This window comes from Drosophila virilis, chromosome 5 (genome assembly GCF_030788295.1).
Source record: "Drosophila virilis strain 15010-1051.87 chromosome 5, Dvir_AGI_RSII-ME, whole genome shotgun sequence".
In the NCBI taxonomy this organism is placed as follows: Eukaryota; Metazoa; Arthropoda; class Insecta; order Diptera; family Drosophilidae; genus Drosophila; species Drosophila virilis.
In genome coordinates, this window is record NC_091547.1 from 9,046,200 (window position 1) to 9,063,012 (window position 16,813).

Consider the following 16,813-nt stretch of genomic DNA (forward strand, 5'->3'; position numbering starts at 1 on the left):
ACATGCATGCATACATTATTGCATACATGCATGCATGTATAAATGTGTACATACATATATACATACATACATGCATACACACATGCATACATACATACATACATGCGTACATACATACATACATGCATGCATACATACATACACGCATACACACACGCACAAGCATGGGAACACTCACTTTCACAAGACGCACACAAACACACAACTGAAATAGCACTTGCAAGGCATGAAAACCAGCAGGACTTACTTGAATTTATGAGAATCGAGGAGGACAGCAGTAGAAAATAGACGTTAAATTCAAATTGCAGTGAAGCCGAAATTCAACATTTTTTACGTTTGCTTGCAAAACCACAGACATCTCGACTTATACATACGCATACACACACCCACATACATAAGCATGAGTGTATATACACATATATATATATACAAACACACACATACATTAACACATACATATTTATATTTATTAATTCTTATGCCTTGCGTTTATTATAATTTCTGCAATATATATACATTTATAGAGAGTTGCAAATATTAAAATAGTTTATATATTTTAAAACACACACGTAACATACATAAATTCTTGACAAATTAAAAAACTGATTCACTGAATCACTTATAAAAACAATAATTATAATAATCCTGGGATTATGTCGTGACAATCCGTAGTATTGTAAATATTGTATGAATATCACTTGTATATAAAATCGCGGCGCGTTATAATGCCAGCAATGCGATTTTCATTGTTGATAACCAACATGTGACGCAGACCCAGGGCTCGAAAGATATTGAAGATCTTGGGCACCGAATCATGCTGTAAAATGAAAAAAGATCCGATTAAATAGAGCATATGCTATTTAGAAGACAATTTCGAACCGTATTGACGCGCACTGGCGAGGGATTCATGAACATGGATAGATCTACGGTATAATTAATTTTTCTGTCCAATGGACGCACGCTCTAAGGAAAGAGTTACAAATAGATTAGATCCGAAACAGAAACAGAAAATATAACAATGTTGCGTACACTAATGGACGGATATCGCGGATAGACATCCCGGAATGTTTGTATCGATGTCTCCGGTATCCAGAATCGTTTGTTTTCCACGTACAGCGATTTGAGCAATATGACAATTAGCTGGGAGCGCAAAATGATGCCGCAAACGCGTCCCTCGGAGCGACGATCCTGCAGAGAACCCAAAGCAATTGATTAAAGAAAAGATTCAAGAATTTGAGTAAATGGTTACTTACGCCCACCACGTCATCGACCACGGGAAATCCATTGTGATTGCATTTCTGCAGCACCTCATAGATATAATGGGCGCTATCCACCAGCTTGATGCTGACCACGGGCTTGCTCAGAATTTCCTTGGCAGTTAGGCCTTTATATTGTGGCAGTGGCTCCCACGAGAGCATGGGCACATTGTTGACCTCGATGACAGTGTCATAGATGCCGTCGTTGAAGTAGTCGCCCACCCATTTGGCGGTGATCAGCGCTATGATGAGCGGAAAGAAGAATGACGTCTCGATGCCCGTCGTCTCCATCAGAATGACCGACAGGCTGATGGTCATGCGCAACACTCCGCCCAAATTGGCCGCGGCGCCAATGAGGGCGTATTTGCCAGGATGCAGAAAGAGCTGTGGATGGATAGAGGCAAATTGGTAAGATGAGACATAGAAAATGGCAAGCATAACACCTACCGCATTGGGAAATAAATAGAAGATCAGCATTGCCACGAGGCGACCCCAGGCAGCGCCCACCAACGCGGTGGGTATGAAGACGCCCAGCGAGACGTTGAGGCCAAAGGTGGCGCAGGATAAAAAGTAGTAGACGAGCGTGAACACCGCTAGCGTAAGGATCTTATGAGAGCCTGCAAAATAGAATAGTCATGAAACTGGAAAAGGTAACAACTGGCAGCAGCAACTCACCTGGCGGATCGTGGAAGAGCGCACGCACCGTGGCCTCGGGTGTTTGGAACCAGAGCGCAGCCACCGCATTGTATTCGTTATCCTCGCAAAACAGCTGCACGGGATGTATGGTCGGATCGTTGCCCAGAGGACGACAATCATCGATGAAATAGATCATGGTGCAGGCCAATGTGACGCCCATTATGGCAACCAGTACAGCCTCGCACACCTTGCCCACCTTCCAGGGCACATAACGCTTGCGAAACTTGTTGATCAGCGTGTTCAGGGAGTTCCAAGCGGCGCCCAGCAGACCGCCCGTCACGCCCAGCAGCATGAAGAGCGGCAGCTCGAAGTATTCAAAGGTTAGCGGCTGATCGAATTTGCCCAAATTGAAGAGACCCGTAAATGTGAAATCGTGCAGGCCGTGATAGGCAGACAGCACAATATTGAGCGTAAACGAACTGATGATGGACGCAATTAGGGTGCGCCAAATGAGATTCTGATTCCAGAAGCTGGCGGCCTCCTCCAGTGAGAAGAGCATGCCGCCGATGGGCGCACCGAATGCAGCCGAGACGCCAGCTGCTGCGCCGCCCAAGACAAAGTCGCGTTTCTCGTGATCATCGCGAAAGGCCTTGAAGATGCGAAAGTCCTTGACAAACGTTGTGCTCTTGCCCTGTGATATGCCCGCGGCGACAACGGCGCCAGCATGTATCATCGGTCCCTCTTTGCCGCCAGCCAAACCGCCCACCACGGACGTGATCACGCCGACGGCCTTCACGGCCAGCGTCTTGATGCGTACAATGCGCGGCACCTTGACGCCGTTCAGATAGCTCTTCACCTGGGGTATGCCGCTGCCCGCGGTAATGGGCTCTATGTAGGTGACCATGCCAGCACCAATGGCCACCGGCACAACGCTGAAGAGTAGCCACCAGAAAAAGGGCAGCGCCAGATCGCCCGTGCTCTCGTTAACAGGCACATTGTGGTCCACAGCTGTGGGCGAGAGTTTATTAATGCCTTTGTGACGACCATTAGGAGCCTTACCTACATGATTTGAGAAATTTGTACTTCAGCTCCGAGAGCTCCTCGATGACTATGTCGATGGTGCAGGCTATCAGTGCAGTTACAATGCCTATGAGTATGAATATGATCCAGCGTATCACATGGATGCGCAGCGAGAAGCGATCCCTCAGACGTTTGCGCTGCTCGGCCTGAAAAAGCGCATTCTCGCACACATCATAGTCCAGACTCTTACAAGAAGATTAGATTATTATCAGATGTATATATGTATGTGTGTGTGTGTGTGTAAATACCTCATATTGGGTTTGGGTTTGCTGTGCAGTTCCAGCCAAAGCGGCTGCTGTGCGCGAGCGTACATGGAATATGGGTTCGGAATTCGCTGTGATGCTTGCGGTGCCCGCATTGCTGCCGCTGCTGCCCTCCTATAATCAATGACTACATAGTTAGTGGGCACTTCCTCTGTGTGTGTGTGTGTGTGTGTGTGTGTGCATGTGTGTGAACGCATTTTAGTTGCGATAATTTGCAGCTGTTGTGTGATTCATGCACGTCGCAGCGTAGTTGCGAAAACATGTTGGCAACATTTACTCACATAGACGGGCTCAGGTTCTATGCTCAATAAGGGCGACACGTCATTATTATTTGTTTGGGTAATCCCCGTTCCAAAAATTGCCTGGCTTCGGCTGGTGGAGGATTGCTCTTTGGCAGTCGCGTAAGGTAAACTCTTCGGTGCCCCGAGAGTTTTAATTTCATCTTCATCGCTGGATAGATCGTCCTCACCATATACAAGTTGCTTTTCGTCATCCATAATTAAAAACAATTAAACAACTTTAACACACAACAAAAGACATAATAAAAAAGAAATAGGTCGCAACTAGTTGTCCACGGACAAGTAACATCGATAACAAACAGAATGCAGCAGAATCGCCGAATGCGCGTGCCTATCGATAACTTTTTACTTATACTCGATTATAGTATTTATTGCTCTTTGAGAAAATACCAAAAATTACGTTATTTTAGTAAGTGGCAACAGGTGCCGGTTTTATTGTGTAGCTTCAAAGTTGAAATTAGGATGCAAAAACTTAAATTTAGCCATGTCGAGTAGCAGGCGTTTGCGCTCAATTTGATTGCGCGCCTGCAGCTCATCCTTAATATCGGCTAATGTGTTATCAATGCGCATTAGAATCTCACGCGGCGGCCCATTAACAAATGCAGCCAGTTCCTGTGTGCGCGTTATGCCGACTTGTATATTCTGCACCGACTGGGTAAATACGCTCTGTTCCATGTCATCACTTTGCATTGAAGAGGTTCTACTAAGATCTATGGCCTCCGGCTGCTCGACAAGCATTTGCTGCTGTTGCTCCGGCTTGATCAGATTGAATGGCAGCATACGCGGTATGCCGACCATGGCGGGCAAATCAATTGCATTCCCATTGACGCCTACAGCCGAATTGGACTCGAATGTGCTTACCATGCCTGGGCTCAGATTCGTTAGCTACAATGGATCATAGTTGGATAGAGGTCAGATTTAAATACGCATCTCCAATTCACTTACATTGTGCTCATCCTGACAATGATTATTACTAAATGTAGCAGCATTATTATTGTTGTTGCTGTCGTTGTTATTGCTGTCCTGCTTTGAGGCCGTAACGGACACTTTGTCCGAGCTAAGGCTATTATTATCCATCGAAGTGTCGCTTATGGAAATTGACTGGGAAAGAGAGGCGGGAAGAATGCATAAACACACCGAATACATGCATACAAACACATACATAAACATTTCAATGTCCATTCAATTCTCTGTTGCAGCAGATACATACAAATGTAAGCACATACACACATGCGTGCATTCGTTGGGAATTCTTTTTCGCACACTTGTGCATTAGCCTGTATGTATGTGTGAACTTATAACGGTGCATGGCATGCCTTAACATAGTGATCTCGCTCTCGCTTCACGCCACTTACACAAATGGACAAAGACAACACGTTTTTTTTTTGTCGGTTTCTTACTGTTCGTATGGCCGCTGCTTCTTCCTGTTCGTGATGTTCTTGTTTGTGCCTTTGAAATACCGTTTTGATTTTCAGCTCGTGCGTCTCTGTGCTCTTTGGCACTTCCATGGACGAAGCGGCGGCAACTGCAGCTAACGCTGAAATTGTGACCGACGACGTGGATTTTTTGCGACATTTGGCAATGCGTCTGTTTTTCATAATGCGATCCCGTCGTTCCACCAACGCTGCAACTTTCATTTCATGCAGTTTGCCCAGCAAAGATGCATGTCGCCGCTGTCAGGGATTTGAAATTAAAATGTCGTCTCTTTTTTGCTTGACCGGATAATTAGCTAATTCGTGTATCTCACGTGCAACAACGGCCTACCTTGATGTGCATATGAAAATTTCCAGTGGACCGCACGCTGCCCCGATAAATTCGATCCGGTGGACAATAACAGCACTTGACGGTCACATTGTCGCCAATCTGGCTTTCGATGCGATAGAGCTCACCATTCAGTATGTAGGGTACGTGCTGGCGACGTTCTGGATCGGTCTTCACATCACCTAGATCCGATTCTTGGTCCTCGTCTAGGTCAGGTTGCTCCGCTTTCGGCATTGCATATACAAATTTAGCATTTAATCTGGCGAAAAAAGCGATCCGTCGCCCGCGAACTATCGAATTAAATTGAACTTTTTCTATCCGAGTTCTGTAGGTGAGTGCTAAAAGGGAAATGAAAAATCTCCGAAATTAGATACATACGCACATGCATCTGTGAGTACAAATTGCTGCTAAAGAGGAACTCAGAATAATGTCAGAATTAGAGCAAAGCGCATTATACAAATATGTAGCTTTGACAGGGCATGTCACGACTTGCATTAGTCATTGCATTAAAATTAAAAGCCTCAATTGCTTTACTAATAATAATTAGTTGTAGTTCAATTAGAGCATGTATGTGTTAACAACAGACTTTAAAATTAACTGAATAAGGATAAACTGACAACTAAATAAGTTAGTAAGTTGTTCAAATGCTCAAGTTCTGGCGCTTAGCTGTTCATCAACTGAACACGAATTAAAATGTTATCGATATATTTGCCTATCGGTGTGCTGTAGCCCTGGTTGACTCACGTTGTTTCTTGTTTTTGGCTCAAACAAGCTGAAGATGACGGAAATAAGCAAACCAAATATATTAATTACCGGTATGCATTACTTAAATTAATATATTTAAGCTACATAAAAAGAAGTTACATCATCTCAGGCACACCTGGCGCCGGCAAATCGTATTTGTGCGAGCGTTTGGCCACACAATTGAAATTCAACTGGCTGGATTGCTCGAAAATTGCAAAGGAAAACAATTTCATTGAGGAATATGACAAGGAATACGATTGCCCCATACTCGATGAGGATAAGGTATGTCGTATCTACTGCGTTATGCGTGTGCCTGTCATTGTTAGACCTTGCTATAGCTCATGGACTATCTGGAGCCGCTGATGGCCAAGGGCGGCAACATTGTCGAATACCATGGCTGTGATTTCTTTCCGGAGCGCTGGTTCCAGGCCGTCTTCGTTGTCAAATGCCCCAACGAGACGCTCTACGACAGACTCAAGGAGCGCAACTACAACGAGAAGAAGCTCACATCTAATATACAATGCGAAATATTCGGCACAATATTGGAGGAAGCACGCGAATCGTATAAGAAGGATATCATTTACGAGTTGAGCGGCGAGACCAAGGCGGATGCTCAAAATAGCCTAAAAACAGTTAAAAATTGGTACAGCATGTGGAAGCGCAAGTAAAAACCAGACTACAAATATCAACAAACTACTTAACTGAATGCTGAGGGTGGCATAGCTTTAACAGGGAGACAGCTCCGAGTCTATAAAGTAGATATGATCTGTCAACAAGCAAGTCGATTTAGTTATCTTAATTAGTCTCACTTCACCTAAAGAACTTTCTATCTTTCTATCTAAATGCTGTTAGCAACTGTCAGTTAAAACCTGAGTGCTTATTTTTCTGAATCTTCAGATATTCTTACGAATCTTATACAAAGATTGGTTATTTCAAACCTCAGACAATAGGAATGTATCTAAGCCAATAGGGCTTAGCAGCTGTCATAGGAACAATCAGCCTAATCAGCCTTGCTATAAGAATGCCAGGGCATTTAATATATATATTTAAAAGGTATAATATGCTTAATGTACAAACACTTAGAGCTAATAACTACAGCTAAATGCGCGTCATTTTGAAACGCAGCGGACCATCCGGCGCATACATGAAGGTAACCGCGTAGTCCAGCGGCGCATGATTGTACTCCAGCCTATAGTTGCGCAGCAGCTTGGCCAGCAGTATTTGCATTTCCAGATCGGCAAAGCGCCGTCCCAGGCACATGCGTGCACCGTAGCCGTAGGGCAATGAGGCAAACGGATGCAGTTTGCCGGGCGTGCCGCCCTGATGTGCCTTCAACCAGCGCTCGGGCCGGAACGTAGCGGCATCTGTGACATATTCCTCCATGTTGCCAGTGACAATAGTGGGAAAGACGGCCTGCCAGAAGAATTCCAAATAGTTTTATACAAAATAAAATGGAACATATAATGAGAGCATTTACGGACCTGCACTCCCTTGGGCACCTGGTAGCCGCATATTACGCTGTCCTCTTGGAGCGTGCGTCCGTTGCCGATGACGGTGCTGTACATGCGGAAGACCTCCTTGATGAATGCCTTCAAGTGGTGCATTTGGTCCAGCAATGGAATCGTCAGCGGTGTGTTGGCGTCAGGCAGCAGACGCTTCAGTTCTTCGTGCACCTTCTGCTGTTCCACGGGCCGCGTGGCCAGTTGATAGAGTATGGAGCACACGGCCATCGAGATCTGTAGCAGGGAATACGGCTCAGTTTGCAGGCCAGACAGGACTTGGACTGGCGCTTACCGTGTCTATGCCAACGAGTATCAAATCCAATGCCATAATGGTGGCTATTTTCTCATCCTTCTCCGACATAATCACCTTCTCCAGCAGCGATGGCTCGCCGGCACGATGACTGACATCCTGTGTCTTCAAGCGCTCCGTTGCGCTTTGTATGTACTTCATGCACACGCTGCTCAAGGTGGTTAATTGGGATTCAAAAATAGTTGCTGAGCTTGAACTGTCAATCGACTTACCCCACGAAGAAGTTCATGTTCTTCACATAACGCGTCCAGAGGGGCGTGGGAAAGTAGCGCCAGTATGGCGCCTTCAGCTCCAGCGTGGCCACATTGCGCAGCGCGTACTTGGCTGCATCGATGATCTGCTGCGGCTCCGAGTCGGGCGTCAGATTGTGCTCCAGGCAGCCCAGACGTGTGTCCAGCGCCACGCGACCAATGCCTGCAGTTGGAGCGATATTTGGGAACGGCCAAAATGCTTGTACTATATAGGCTACTCACACTCCAGGGACCATTTGTGTATTTCATTATCGAAATCGGCGGGCAGCTCCTCGTTGGCATCCAGCAGCTGCTCACAGCGTGCCAGAAAATCCTCAGTTATCAGCTCCAGCGGCTGCAGATAGCGTCTTATGGTGGACAGCTGCAGCACCGGCTTCTGGACGCGCGAACGGAACTGACGCCACGGTTCGCCATGCCTGCAACAATGTGAGTCCATGGATTAATTATGCATATAGTTATATATTTACATATATATATATGTATCTGTCTAGACTTACACGCCGACAACGCCGCCAAGTTCGCCAAAGAAATCCTTGCGCACCACGCTCTTGTACTTGACCAGACTGGGCATCGATGGCCGGAAGGGGGTGGGTCCCTCGCTGCGATAGCACTGCAATCAGATACTCTTTATACAATATTTCGCTGTACTTGTTAAGACACTGAAAATGTGTTTGGCGCAATTTGCGACTTGTGCTGCTTTGTTGCCTCGGCACTGGCCAGTCGAGCGTGACTCCAAGTGGAATTAACGCGATGTTCCGGTGTTTGACTTGTCTCCTTACCTTTTCAATTTCGTCGGCATCGTAGATGAACAGCAGATCGGGCCTGCCTATAAGGCCAGAGAAGCGCACAATACGCCCGTATCTGTCGTGCAGCAGCGACGAGATTTTGGCCACATCCGATATGGTATATTGGCCAATGATTGGCATGAGGCTGTCAAGGTGAATGCAAACTAATTTAAATGACAAACTGACATTGCCCAATTTTAATTTGACTATTTGCAGAGCAATTGTGGAACCTTGCGACTATTTAAGAGCAATAATTGTCCATAATGCAAAATGTAAGATTTAACTAATTCCAATGACAACCTTTTGCATGAGCGTAAAAACTATGTCATTAACATGTCTAGCTTGATGATATATTGGGTGCATTTGCGAGAAAAGGAGAGAATTATGTAAAGATCGTGCTGGGTTTTTTATGAAGTAGATGCTATCATAAACTAGTCGATCTTATCTTATAATTATATGTGACAGTGGGATGGAAGGGAAACTGCTGGACAATCTCCTGTCGAATTGACAAAATAGTAAGCTTAAAGTTAAAGATCACAATTATTTCATAAAATATACTCTGTACTAAATGTATTGCAGTTGAGCAAGTAAGCAGCTTGTCCGTGTCGCTATTTCAAGGACCTGTCGGATTTATCTCAAATTGGATTCCAACAATCTTTCCGCATGTCGCAGCTTTAACTGGTTGCGAATTGCAAGGTAACGAGACAAACAAAGCGAACGGAGTTCATTTTCTGTGTGTATTTACCCTGTTACCCTGCATCAACTGTGTTGTTGGTTGATTAATATTTATTTTAAACATTACTAACACGAGCTCGAGCCAACGAAATACTAGTATATGGAGTTAGGTTTGGTTAGGCTTAGATTAGGCAGACGGTCAAACTGGAGGTTAAAATCTTCTAAAAGCTTAAGCTTAAACTTGGAGTAGTTAAATAAATTGTGGGAAAGCGTATTTAGTGGGCGGTAATAGTACTTTACGAAATTTAAACCACATTTAAAGACAGATAATCAAGTTTTCAATATTATTGTTGGACTAATTTGAGCAGAAATTAAATGTCAGTTTAATAGAAAAACTGTCAGAATAGTTTAACAGTTTTAGGTTATCGATATATTCGAGTTAAATTATCGATTTGAATGTCAAGTGTAAAATGCAATTATCGATTACTTAACGCTTCTTCAAATTGCAGTTTTTTTTTTTTGCCAATGCACACACACACACACACACACACACGCACACAATGAACATTCGCACTTGTGTATAAGTAAATAGCTCTCAGGTAACTATTGTTTGTTTATCATTTTCAGGCTGCATCGAAAAGTTCACACATTTTGGCGACCTTGAAACTGGCGCTAATTGAACGCTAATCAAGAAGAAGCCGACGGCGGATGACTGGGCAAGTGCCCAAAACCAAAGGGGAAGCTAACCAGATGCGATGCCCCTGTTATACCACCAACAGCGATTGGTAAGTAGCTGTAAATTGAAAAAAAAAAAAATGAAAAAAATATCGACAAGAATTCGCATAGCGATTTGTGTGTGGCATAATTTGGGCGCAGCATTAGTGTAGTGGGGCGAGGGGAGTGGAAACCCGTTTGGTCATGGTCAGTGAAATGATGAATGCTTTTACAAGCAAAAATCAACACTCGAAATGAGATGATCATCAAGTGGCCACACACACACACACATGCACTCTCACACACGCGCACACATACACGCGCTACACATTCCATTCAACGGTAATTGGGTCAAGAGAAGCAAGCGAAATAAAAGAAAACATAACTGCAAACTCTCTCTTCGCTTCTATTTGCTCTCTCTTTGTCTCTTATTAAAGTGCATTGCATTAATCGCATTGCAGGGCATGAAAAGTGAAAGCCAGTTTGTCGCCTAAGTCATTTGCCTGTTTTTTTTTCCCCCCTTTCGTCTTTTCCTCTTTTGTCTTCCACTTTCAACTGCATACACACCGCCAAGTATTGCCAAGTATGGGCATGGGCTTTGGTCCTGGTATCTCGTTGTAGGCCAATGCATTTTGCCACTCGGCCGTGCCATGGATGCGTGCCACCGCTGGCTCCTGCTCCAGGCTCAAGTGTGGACAAACAGCAGCAGTCTCTGCCGCTGCCGCTGCTGCTGCTGCTTCCGTTGCGGCCGCTGCCGAATTGTCGCGCTGCTGCTGCCCATCCAGGCGACGCTGTCGCTGCTCGCTCTGCAACAGCTGCGCCTGAGCGCCAGCCATCTTGGATACAGTGCGTCGGAAGCCTGTGCCTTTGGCATGCCAAGCGCATTTCGGCAGTTGATTCATGGCGTACGTGCTATTAAAAGCTTTGACGAATCCAAATTCAAATTCAAATCAGATTTCACTCGTTTGTCGTTGATTGTTGATTTCGAGTTGCTCAATGCCTTCTTTGTCTGCGACGCACACACGAAACTATTAAAAGCTGCACATGCGCTGCGCGAGAATAACAAGAATTACTTTGCGTCTGAGACACACACGCACTAACACACACACACACACACACGCACACACATGCACAAATGCCAACTGTCGTTTATTTTGCTGCGCACTCGACGGCTGCCCGATGTAAACTGGTTAAAAGCTAAGCTCAACGGGCTTGGGCATCCGTCTTCTCTGCGCTCTCGACAACGGGTTGGCCAACGGGGCGGGCAACGGGGCGGGTCGCGTCAGCTGCTTTCTAATGAGTGTTGCTGTTGACGCGCACAAGCGTCGGCAACATTATCGCCCCGTCAATGTTTCAGCAACATTTCGACAGCTGCCATATAAACATTTATGTTTATATACATGCTGTTGCTGGTCACAATATTGGCACATGCTATTGGTTATTCCCAAATTCTAATTGGAACTAACTAATACGGCCTTGACTGACAGACTTTAGAATAAATATTCTATATTATTTGTAAACATTATCAAGGCTAAACAGCTATAAAAACTTTGAAGCAGCGCTTCCTTATCTTGGCAAATTATACCAAATATCACACTAAATATATCAACTTCACCAGCGTACATCTTACATATGTTAACTTTGTTTCTGCTTCAAAAGGTTCGCAATAATCAATTTATTTATTAGATAATTAACAGCTTTTTTTTGCAGCAGCAGCAGCAGCTGTATGAGACGGAGGTTTTGCTGTTCTCCCTTGAAAGTCTAAACCAGAATCATAATTAATTACACTGCGAAAAAAAAGAACTTGGACCAGGCTAAAGTGAAGCTCTGTTCAAATCCCAGTATTTTTGTGGAATCATGACTAGGACATTTCTCTTTACCCAGCGGAATTTCCCACATTCATTTAAAAAGGTTCGCAATAATCAATTTATTTTTTATATAATTAACAGTTTTTTTTTGCAGCAAAAGCAGAGGCAATATTATATGAAGGTTTTGTTAAAAATGCTGGCAAACATTGACAAGGCTGAAGGCTGAGAACGGAACAGAAAAATCCCAGTATTTCTTGTATGTCGTCATGCATGACTAGGCTTAAGGAGATGGCACTTAGCGGAACTTCTCACATGCATGTGTTTAATAAAAAGGTGTGAAATAATTAATTAATTATAATATAATTAAAAGTTTTCCTTTTTTGCAGCATTAGCAGCTATATGAGATGCAGGTTCGAACGAGAACGAGAAAAATCCCAATATTTTGTATGAGGTATCCTTCGGCTTAAGGAAACGTCGATTGGAAAGGAAAGGATTGTAAAAAAAAAACAATAGCATATGCCAAACAAATAATCTGCAGTAATGTTTGTTTACTAAATGATATGTAGCTATATTATAAGTAAATCAGATTTAATTTAGTCTAGTTGCGGCAGCCGCTCAGCCGGAACCAACAATGTACAAATGCCTAAAAGCATCGCAAATTTATTGAATTCATGTCATTTATAATTGTTTTGATGCAATTTTCAAAATCAACGAACCTTAACTTATTAATAGCCATACCATATGTATGCTATTTATGTATTATTAATAGCCCTGCCCGCATGTATTCTATTTAAATATCCATTATAATATGCGAGGATATCATTAGTGAGCGAGCGATGAAGCCGGCAACTGTGCGTTTGTTAATCGTGGCAGCGTTTCTGGTGCTGGCACCGGTCATTGGCCGAAAATCGAAATCCCGATTCACAAATCTGAAGTGCGAGTCCTATGATCGCAGTTTCTCGATATTCAAGAAGTGCAAGCTCAATGTGCTCGGCCGGGGCGTGGTCGCCGTCGATATAAACATAAATCTGCTAAAACTTCCGATATATAATGTACACGTGAGTGTTACTTTACTTATCTTTGTATACAAATAAAAGTCTTTGTCCTAACTGCATCACACGGACTGATTCTTATCCGAAAGCATCCCTTTCAGGGGTATCAACTGGCCAAAGGACATTCAAAGTATATATTTCGAGATATTTCCTTTTCTACCTAACTGAAAATGCACAAGTCCTGGATTCTTAGATGACCCCATAATATTTTGATGCAGATCGATGCAGTTGCTCCTTGCGAGCCTAACGAATCAAGTCCTTTGAAAATCTGCAAGGATATGGCCGAGTTATAGCTATTTTCCTTTAATTTTAACAATCACAAAATCGGCCATAAGTCACTCATTTTAAATACTATCCTGATGTCCTTTGGACCACAGATAGTCCTTGTTCCGACAATTCAAAATATATAATGATTAGGACGAAAGTCCTTCAGGGAGCTAAGATAAAAGGATATTTAATTCGCAACTTAAATAGCTTATAGCTCGACCGTATCCTTGCGGATCCTGGAGAGTCCTGTGGCAAACAATTCGTATTGACCAGGACTACAAACTGGCCAAAGGACATCGAAATCGTCCTTGTAGTTTCCAAGATATGGCTACTTTTCTAAAAAGGACATTCTATTTATGGTCATATCCTGGCCAAATCCTTAAGGATATCGGAAGGATATACCTTTTTGAAATCGTGGGAAGCAGTACTATCGATTGGCATTCAAGGATTTCCAGGATTCGACAAAAAATTTCGTCTCATTTTTTCCTAGGGGGTTAGTCACAAAAATGGCCCAAAACGCCAAAAATGGGGTCTAACTTCGCCATTTCAAGGGCTATCGGGATGTCCTTTGGCCAGTAGAATGTCCTTGTGGCCCAGATTAAGAATTTACCACCCAAAGGACGAAAGTCCTTCAAACAGCTGAGAAAAAAGGACAAATTTGCCTATAAAAAACAGCTCATAACTCGGCTGTATCCTTGCGTATCCTGTCAAGTTATGTGTCAAACAAATTGTACTGACCAGGGCTACCAACTGGCCAAAGGACATCAAAATCATCCTAGTAGTTTTAGAGATATCGACGATTTTGTGTTTAGGGCCTTTTTCCTTGCAATTCGCGACGGAAATTGCACAAGTCCAGGATTCTTAGATGACCCCATAATTTTTTGATGCAGATCGATGCGGTTGGTCTCTGCGAGCCTAACGAACCAAGTTATTTGAAAATCTGCAAGGATATGGCTGAGTTATTGCTATTTTTCTAAAATTTCATTAAAAACTAAATAAGCTATAACTTGGCCATTTTAAGGACTATCCTGATGTCCTTTGGCCAACAGATATTGCTTGTCCTGCCTGTTCAGAATATGCAGTGAAAAGGACGAAAATCCTTCAAGGAGCCGTGTTCATAAAATTGACTATAGCTCGGCCGTATCCTTGCGGATCCTGCCGAGTCCTGTGCCAAACAATTTGTATTGACCAGGACTACCAACTGGCCAAAGGACATCAAAATCGTCCTTGTAGTTTAGGAGATTGTTTTTTGGCCGTTGGCCTCTCGATTTGCACAAATTTTCAGCTGAAGTACCAGGCGAACAGAAATCAGCAGTAGGTAGACAAAATTCTGCGACTTAAAAATTTTATTGCATACGCTGGGGGGCAAAATGGTCCGTTAAATTTAAATGAGGTTTTAAATAATTTGTGTAACGGCCAAACAAAAACGCATGTTATTTTCTTTTAAAAAATGACTCATTTATTCAAGAATAGGGTTTTTTAAGCAGGTTTTTTTCTTCTTTTATGCAGATCAACTGGAGCATATGGCGTCGCTATAATACCTACCAACCGTTTCTGCATAATGCCAGCTGTGATTTCTGCCATTTGCTGTCACATCCGAACAAGATCGCATTCGAGTCACTTGTGCTGAAAGCCATTCAGACGAGAGCGAATATAAATCACACTTGTCCCTACAATGTAAGTTATATGCTGGGATATAGGAAAGTTATCTCTGAACATATATTTACTATTATTTGTAGCACGATGTCATTGTGGATAATTTGGTGTTCACCGACGCATTCCTGCAATCGCTGCCACTGCCCCAAGGCGATTATAAGATACAATTGCGATTTGCTACGGACAAAACATGGAGACTAATGGTGGAAGTATTCATCTTGCGAGATGAATAGAACAATTGAATTAAACGAATAAATATGGTATTTGACAATTTTATACAATGTGTTCCATATTTTAGTTTTGATTTTTACAAAATTTGGTATCAAATAAAATGCATACACAAATTTTTGGAAATATATTATTCTGTGCATTTAGTTTTTTTTCTTTAAATTTGAATTCAATTTGAGATTATTGTGCTTAGCAATATGATAAAAATTTCCGAAAAATTTCGTTCAACTGCCTGACAATAAATAGATGAAAAAGAGAAAACAAACACTTTTAGGCATAGAATTTTGAACACATCAAAACGCGATACAAAAGAGTCGGAATTCTCAAAGATATCATTACATATATATATATATATATATATATATAGTATGTATGCATACTCGTATAGTTTAGTTAAATATGTAAATGCTTTGCTGGCTTTACTAATTCGATTACAGTCTAGAATCATTCGTCATATTATGTACGGGACTTAAGTTAGGCATAACAAATTAAAAGGAAAATTACAGAAAATGAAATGGCACGATACAAAGTTTCGTAAGCTACACAAGTCGAATGTTTTGTGGTATTTTTAGTTTTGTTTTGTTTTGATTTAGTTACTAGAATAATGTGTTGTAAGATATACGAGATGAGACTTGGCTTAGATGCTTGGATGATGGCTTAAACTACGCGTTCATTGTATGTATGTATCTTTATGTTTAGGTTATATAGTATGTGAATATGTGAATAAATATGCCACTGGCTGTGAGACAGAGAGTTCTTTCACACAAATCGCTTTAAAATTAACTAGGCTAGCATATATATATATGTATATATATATGAATATACGTATATATAATTATATGTATATGGCGTCGTTGGTATTTACAGTTCTAATCGCTCGTGTAACTTAAAGCTTAACTAGAAACTAAATTATGAAATCAAAATGCGAAATGCAAACTAAACATCAACTAAAGACAAAAAAACAATTAACATTCCGATATTTGTTGTTGTTTGACCCGGCTAAAAAATACTTTTGGCCTGCTTCGGTGTTAACACTCGAACTCGTTGGCCGTGATGGCGCTTAGATCCTTCATGAGACCCTCCAGATTGGCCATCTCTTGGTTCAGCTCCTCGGTGGATGTGCTGGGCGCCAGTCTTTGTATCTCATCGGTGGAATGCGCCACGGAGCCGCCGCCCTGCAACCGATTGGGTGTGGCTGCCGAAAAGGAGGGCTTCTTGTAGGGCGATTGATTTTGTGGACGTATTGTGACAGCAGGAGCTGCAATGGATAGAGATTAGATGCACTCTCTTTGGCATTGCTGCTGTCGCCTGGCTACTTACTGTGCTTGTTCATGGTCGTGGCAGCTCCAGTGGGCGGCGGGCCCGGCACACTGAAACTCTTGAGCGGATGTCCACGCTTAGCGCTCTCAATGGTGGAGACGCAGCCATTGCCAGGAGCGCTCGGATTGCTCGCGGTGCCGCCCGTGTAGCCAGCATTGCTGCTCGTGGAGGATTGGGATGAAATCAAAGAAGAAGAGGAAGATTAG

The 16,813-nt window shown here is 42.9% G+C and overlaps 6 protein-coding genes across 16 annotated transcripts in view; 2 read left to right on the forward strand and 4 right to left on the reverse strand.

Annotated features, from left to right (window-relative positions):
- Positions 1–528: 528 nt before the first annotated feature.
- ClC-b (chloride channel protein 7) lies at positions 529–3,828 on the reverse strand. Its single transcript, XM_002050586.4, has 9 exons — positions 3,517–3,828; positions 3,221–3,349; positions 2,956–3,157; positions 1,932–2,900; positions 1,704–1,873; positions 1,254–1,640; positions 1,030–1,188; positions 880–963; positions 529–817 (listed from the first exon to the last, which is right to left on the reverse strand). The coding sequence occupies exons 1-9, from the start codon at positions 3,730–3,732 to the stop codon at positions 695–697; spliced, it is 2,439 nt and encodes an 812-aa protein (XP_002050622.1). The 5' UTR covers positions 3,733–3,828; the 3' UTR covers positions 529–694.
- Positions 3,829–3,930: 102 nt separating this feature from the next.
- stil (stand still) lies at positions 3,931–5,657 on the reverse strand. Its single transcript, XM_002050585.4, has 4 exons — positions 5,299–5,657; positions 4,935–5,207; positions 4,480–4,635; positions 3,931–4,419 (listed from the first exon to the last, which is right to left on the reverse strand). The coding sequence occupies exons 1-4, from the start codon at positions 5,527–5,529 to the stop codon at positions 3,967–3,969; spliced, it is 1,113 nt and encodes a 370-aa protein (XP_002050621.1). The 5' UTR covers positions 5,530–5,657; the 3' UTR covers positions 3,931–3,966.
- Positions 5,658–6,000: 343 nt separating this feature from the next.
- On the forward strand, positions 6,001–6,733 carry Ak6 (adenylate kinase isoenzyme 6). Its single transcript, XM_002050584.4, has 3 exons — positions 6,001–6,110; positions 6,170–6,321; positions 6,378–6,733. Exons 1-3 carry the CDS (start codon positions 6,074–6,076, stop codon positions 6,705–6,707), a joined length of 519 nt encoding a protein of 172 aa, XP_002050620.1. The 5' UTR covers positions 6,001–6,073; the 3' UTR covers positions 6,708–6,733.
- A 320-nt stretch (positions 6,734–7,053) lies between these two features.
- Positions 7,054–11,468, reverse strand: Cyp301a1 (Probable cytochrome P450 301a1, mitochondrial). Its single transcript, XM_002050583.4, has 8 exons — positions 10,844–11,468; positions 8,882–9,032; positions 8,600–8,712; positions 8,325–8,518; positions 8,064–8,265; positions 7,834–7,999; positions 7,521–7,775; positions 7,054–7,452 (listed from the first exon to the last, which is right to left on the reverse strand). The coding sequence occupies exons 1-8, from the start codon at positions 11,176–11,178 to the stop codon at positions 7,138–7,140; spliced, it is 1,731 nt and encodes a 576-aa protein (XP_002050619.2). The 5' UTR covers positions 11,179–11,468; the 3' UTR covers positions 7,054–7,137.
- On the forward strand, positions 8,912–15,340 carry LOC6625157 (uncharacterized). 7 transcript variants are annotated; one of them, XM_070210035.1, is made up of 10 exons: positions 8,912–9,040; positions 9,104–9,159; positions 9,229–9,402; positions 9,467–9,583; positions 10,190–10,347; positions 11,974–12,187; positions 12,239–12,417; positions 12,471–13,142; positions 14,913–15,080; positions 15,143–15,340. In XM_070210035.1, exons 8-10 carry the CDS (start codon positions 12,921–12,923, stop codon positions 15,290–15,292), a joined length of 540 nt encoding a protein of 179 aa, XP_070066136.1. In that variant the 5' UTR covers positions 8,912–9,040; positions 9,104–9,159; positions 9,229–9,402; positions 9,467–9,583; positions 10,190–10,347; positions 11,974–12,187; positions 12,239–12,417; positions 12,471–12,920; the 3' UTR covers positions 15,293–15,340. The 7 variants fall into 7 exon arrangements, with proteins under 7 accessions (XP_070066136.1, XP_070066134.1, XP_070066135.1 ...); XM_070210033.1 differs by having other exon boundaries at positions 11,987–12,187; XM_070210034.1 differs by having other exon boundaries at positions 11,990–12,187.
- Positions 15,341–15,675: 335 nt separating this feature from the next.
- The window catches only part of fra (neogenin protein frazzled), a 44,922-nt gene continuing 43,784 nt past the window's right edge, over positions 15,676–16,813 (reverse strand). For all 5 annotated transcript variants that reach the window (XM_070210032.1, XM_032436610.2, XM_015174579.3 and 2 more), the window contains exons 9-10: positions 16,608–16,765; positions 15,676–16,545 (exon numbers count right to left, since the gene is read on the reverse strand). In XM_070210032.1, coding sequence (XP_070066133.1) covers positions 16,316–16,545; positions 16,608–16,765 — 388 coding nt within the window. In that variant the 3' untranslated portion in view covers positions 15,676–16,315. The remainder of the gene's footprint in view (positions 16,546–16,607; positions 16,766–16,813) is intronic.

Bases quoted from the DNA above. Each gene is read 5' to 3' on its own strand.
- ClC-b (XM_002050586.4), bottom strand. From the start codon at position 3,732: ATGGATGACGAAAAGCAACTTGTATATGGTGAGGACGATCTATCCAGC. The intron at 2,901-2,955 runs GTAGGTAAGGCT...TCTCGCCCACAG, and splicing joins GTACAAATTTCTCAAATCAT to CTGTGGACCACAATGTGCCT. The intron at 818-879 runs GTTCGAAATTGT...TTCATTTTACAG, and splicing joins CGCCAGTGCGCGTCAATACG to CATGATTCGGTGCCCAAGAT.
- stil (XM_002050585.4), bottom strand. From the start codon at position 5,529: ATGCCGAAAGCGGAGCAACCTGACCTAGACGAGGACCAAGAATCGGAT. The intron at 5,208-5,298 runs GTAGGCCGTTGT...AATCCCTGACAG, and splicing joins ATTTTCATATGCACATCAAG to CGGCGACATGCATCTTTGCT. The intron at 4,420-4,479 runs GTAAGTGAATTG...GATCCATTGTAG, and splicing joins ATTGTCAGGATGAGCACAAT to CTAACGAATCTGAGCCCAGG.
- Ak6 (XM_002050584.4), top strand. From the start codon at position 6,074: ATGACGGAAATAAGCAAACCAAATATATTAATTACCG. The intron at 6,111-6,169 runs GTATGCATTACT...ACATCATCTCAG, and splicing joins ACCAAATATATTAATTACCG to GCACACCTGGCGCCGGCAAA. The intron at 6,322-6,377 runs GTATGTCGTATC...ACCTTGCTATAG, and splicing joins CCATACTCGATGAGGATAAG to CTCATGGACTATCTGGAGCC.
- Cyp301a1 (XM_002050583.4), bottom strand. From the start codon at position 11,178: ATGAATCAACTGCCGAAATGCGCTTGGCATGCCAAAGGCACAGGCTTC. The intron at 8,519-8,599 runs GTAAGTCTAGAC...ACATTGTTGCAG, and splicing joins CTTGGCGGCGTTGTCGGCGT to GCATGGCGAACCGTGGCGTC. The intron at 8,000-8,063 runs GTAAGTCGATTG...CACCTTGAGCAG, and splicing joins AACATGAACTTCTTCGTGGG to CGTGTGCATGAAGTACATAC.
- LOC6625157 (XM_070210035.1), top strand. From the start codon at position 12,921: ATGAAGCCGGCAACTGTGCGTTTGTTAATCGTGGCAGCGTTTCTGGTG. The intron at 13,143-14,912 runs GTGAGTGTTACT...TCTTTTATGCAG, and splicing joins TTCCGATATATAATGTACAC to ATCAACTGGAGCATATGGCG. The intron at 15,081-15,142 runs GTAAGTTATATG...TATTATTTGTAG, and splicing joins ATCACACTTGTCCCTACAAT to CACGATGTCATTGTGGATAA.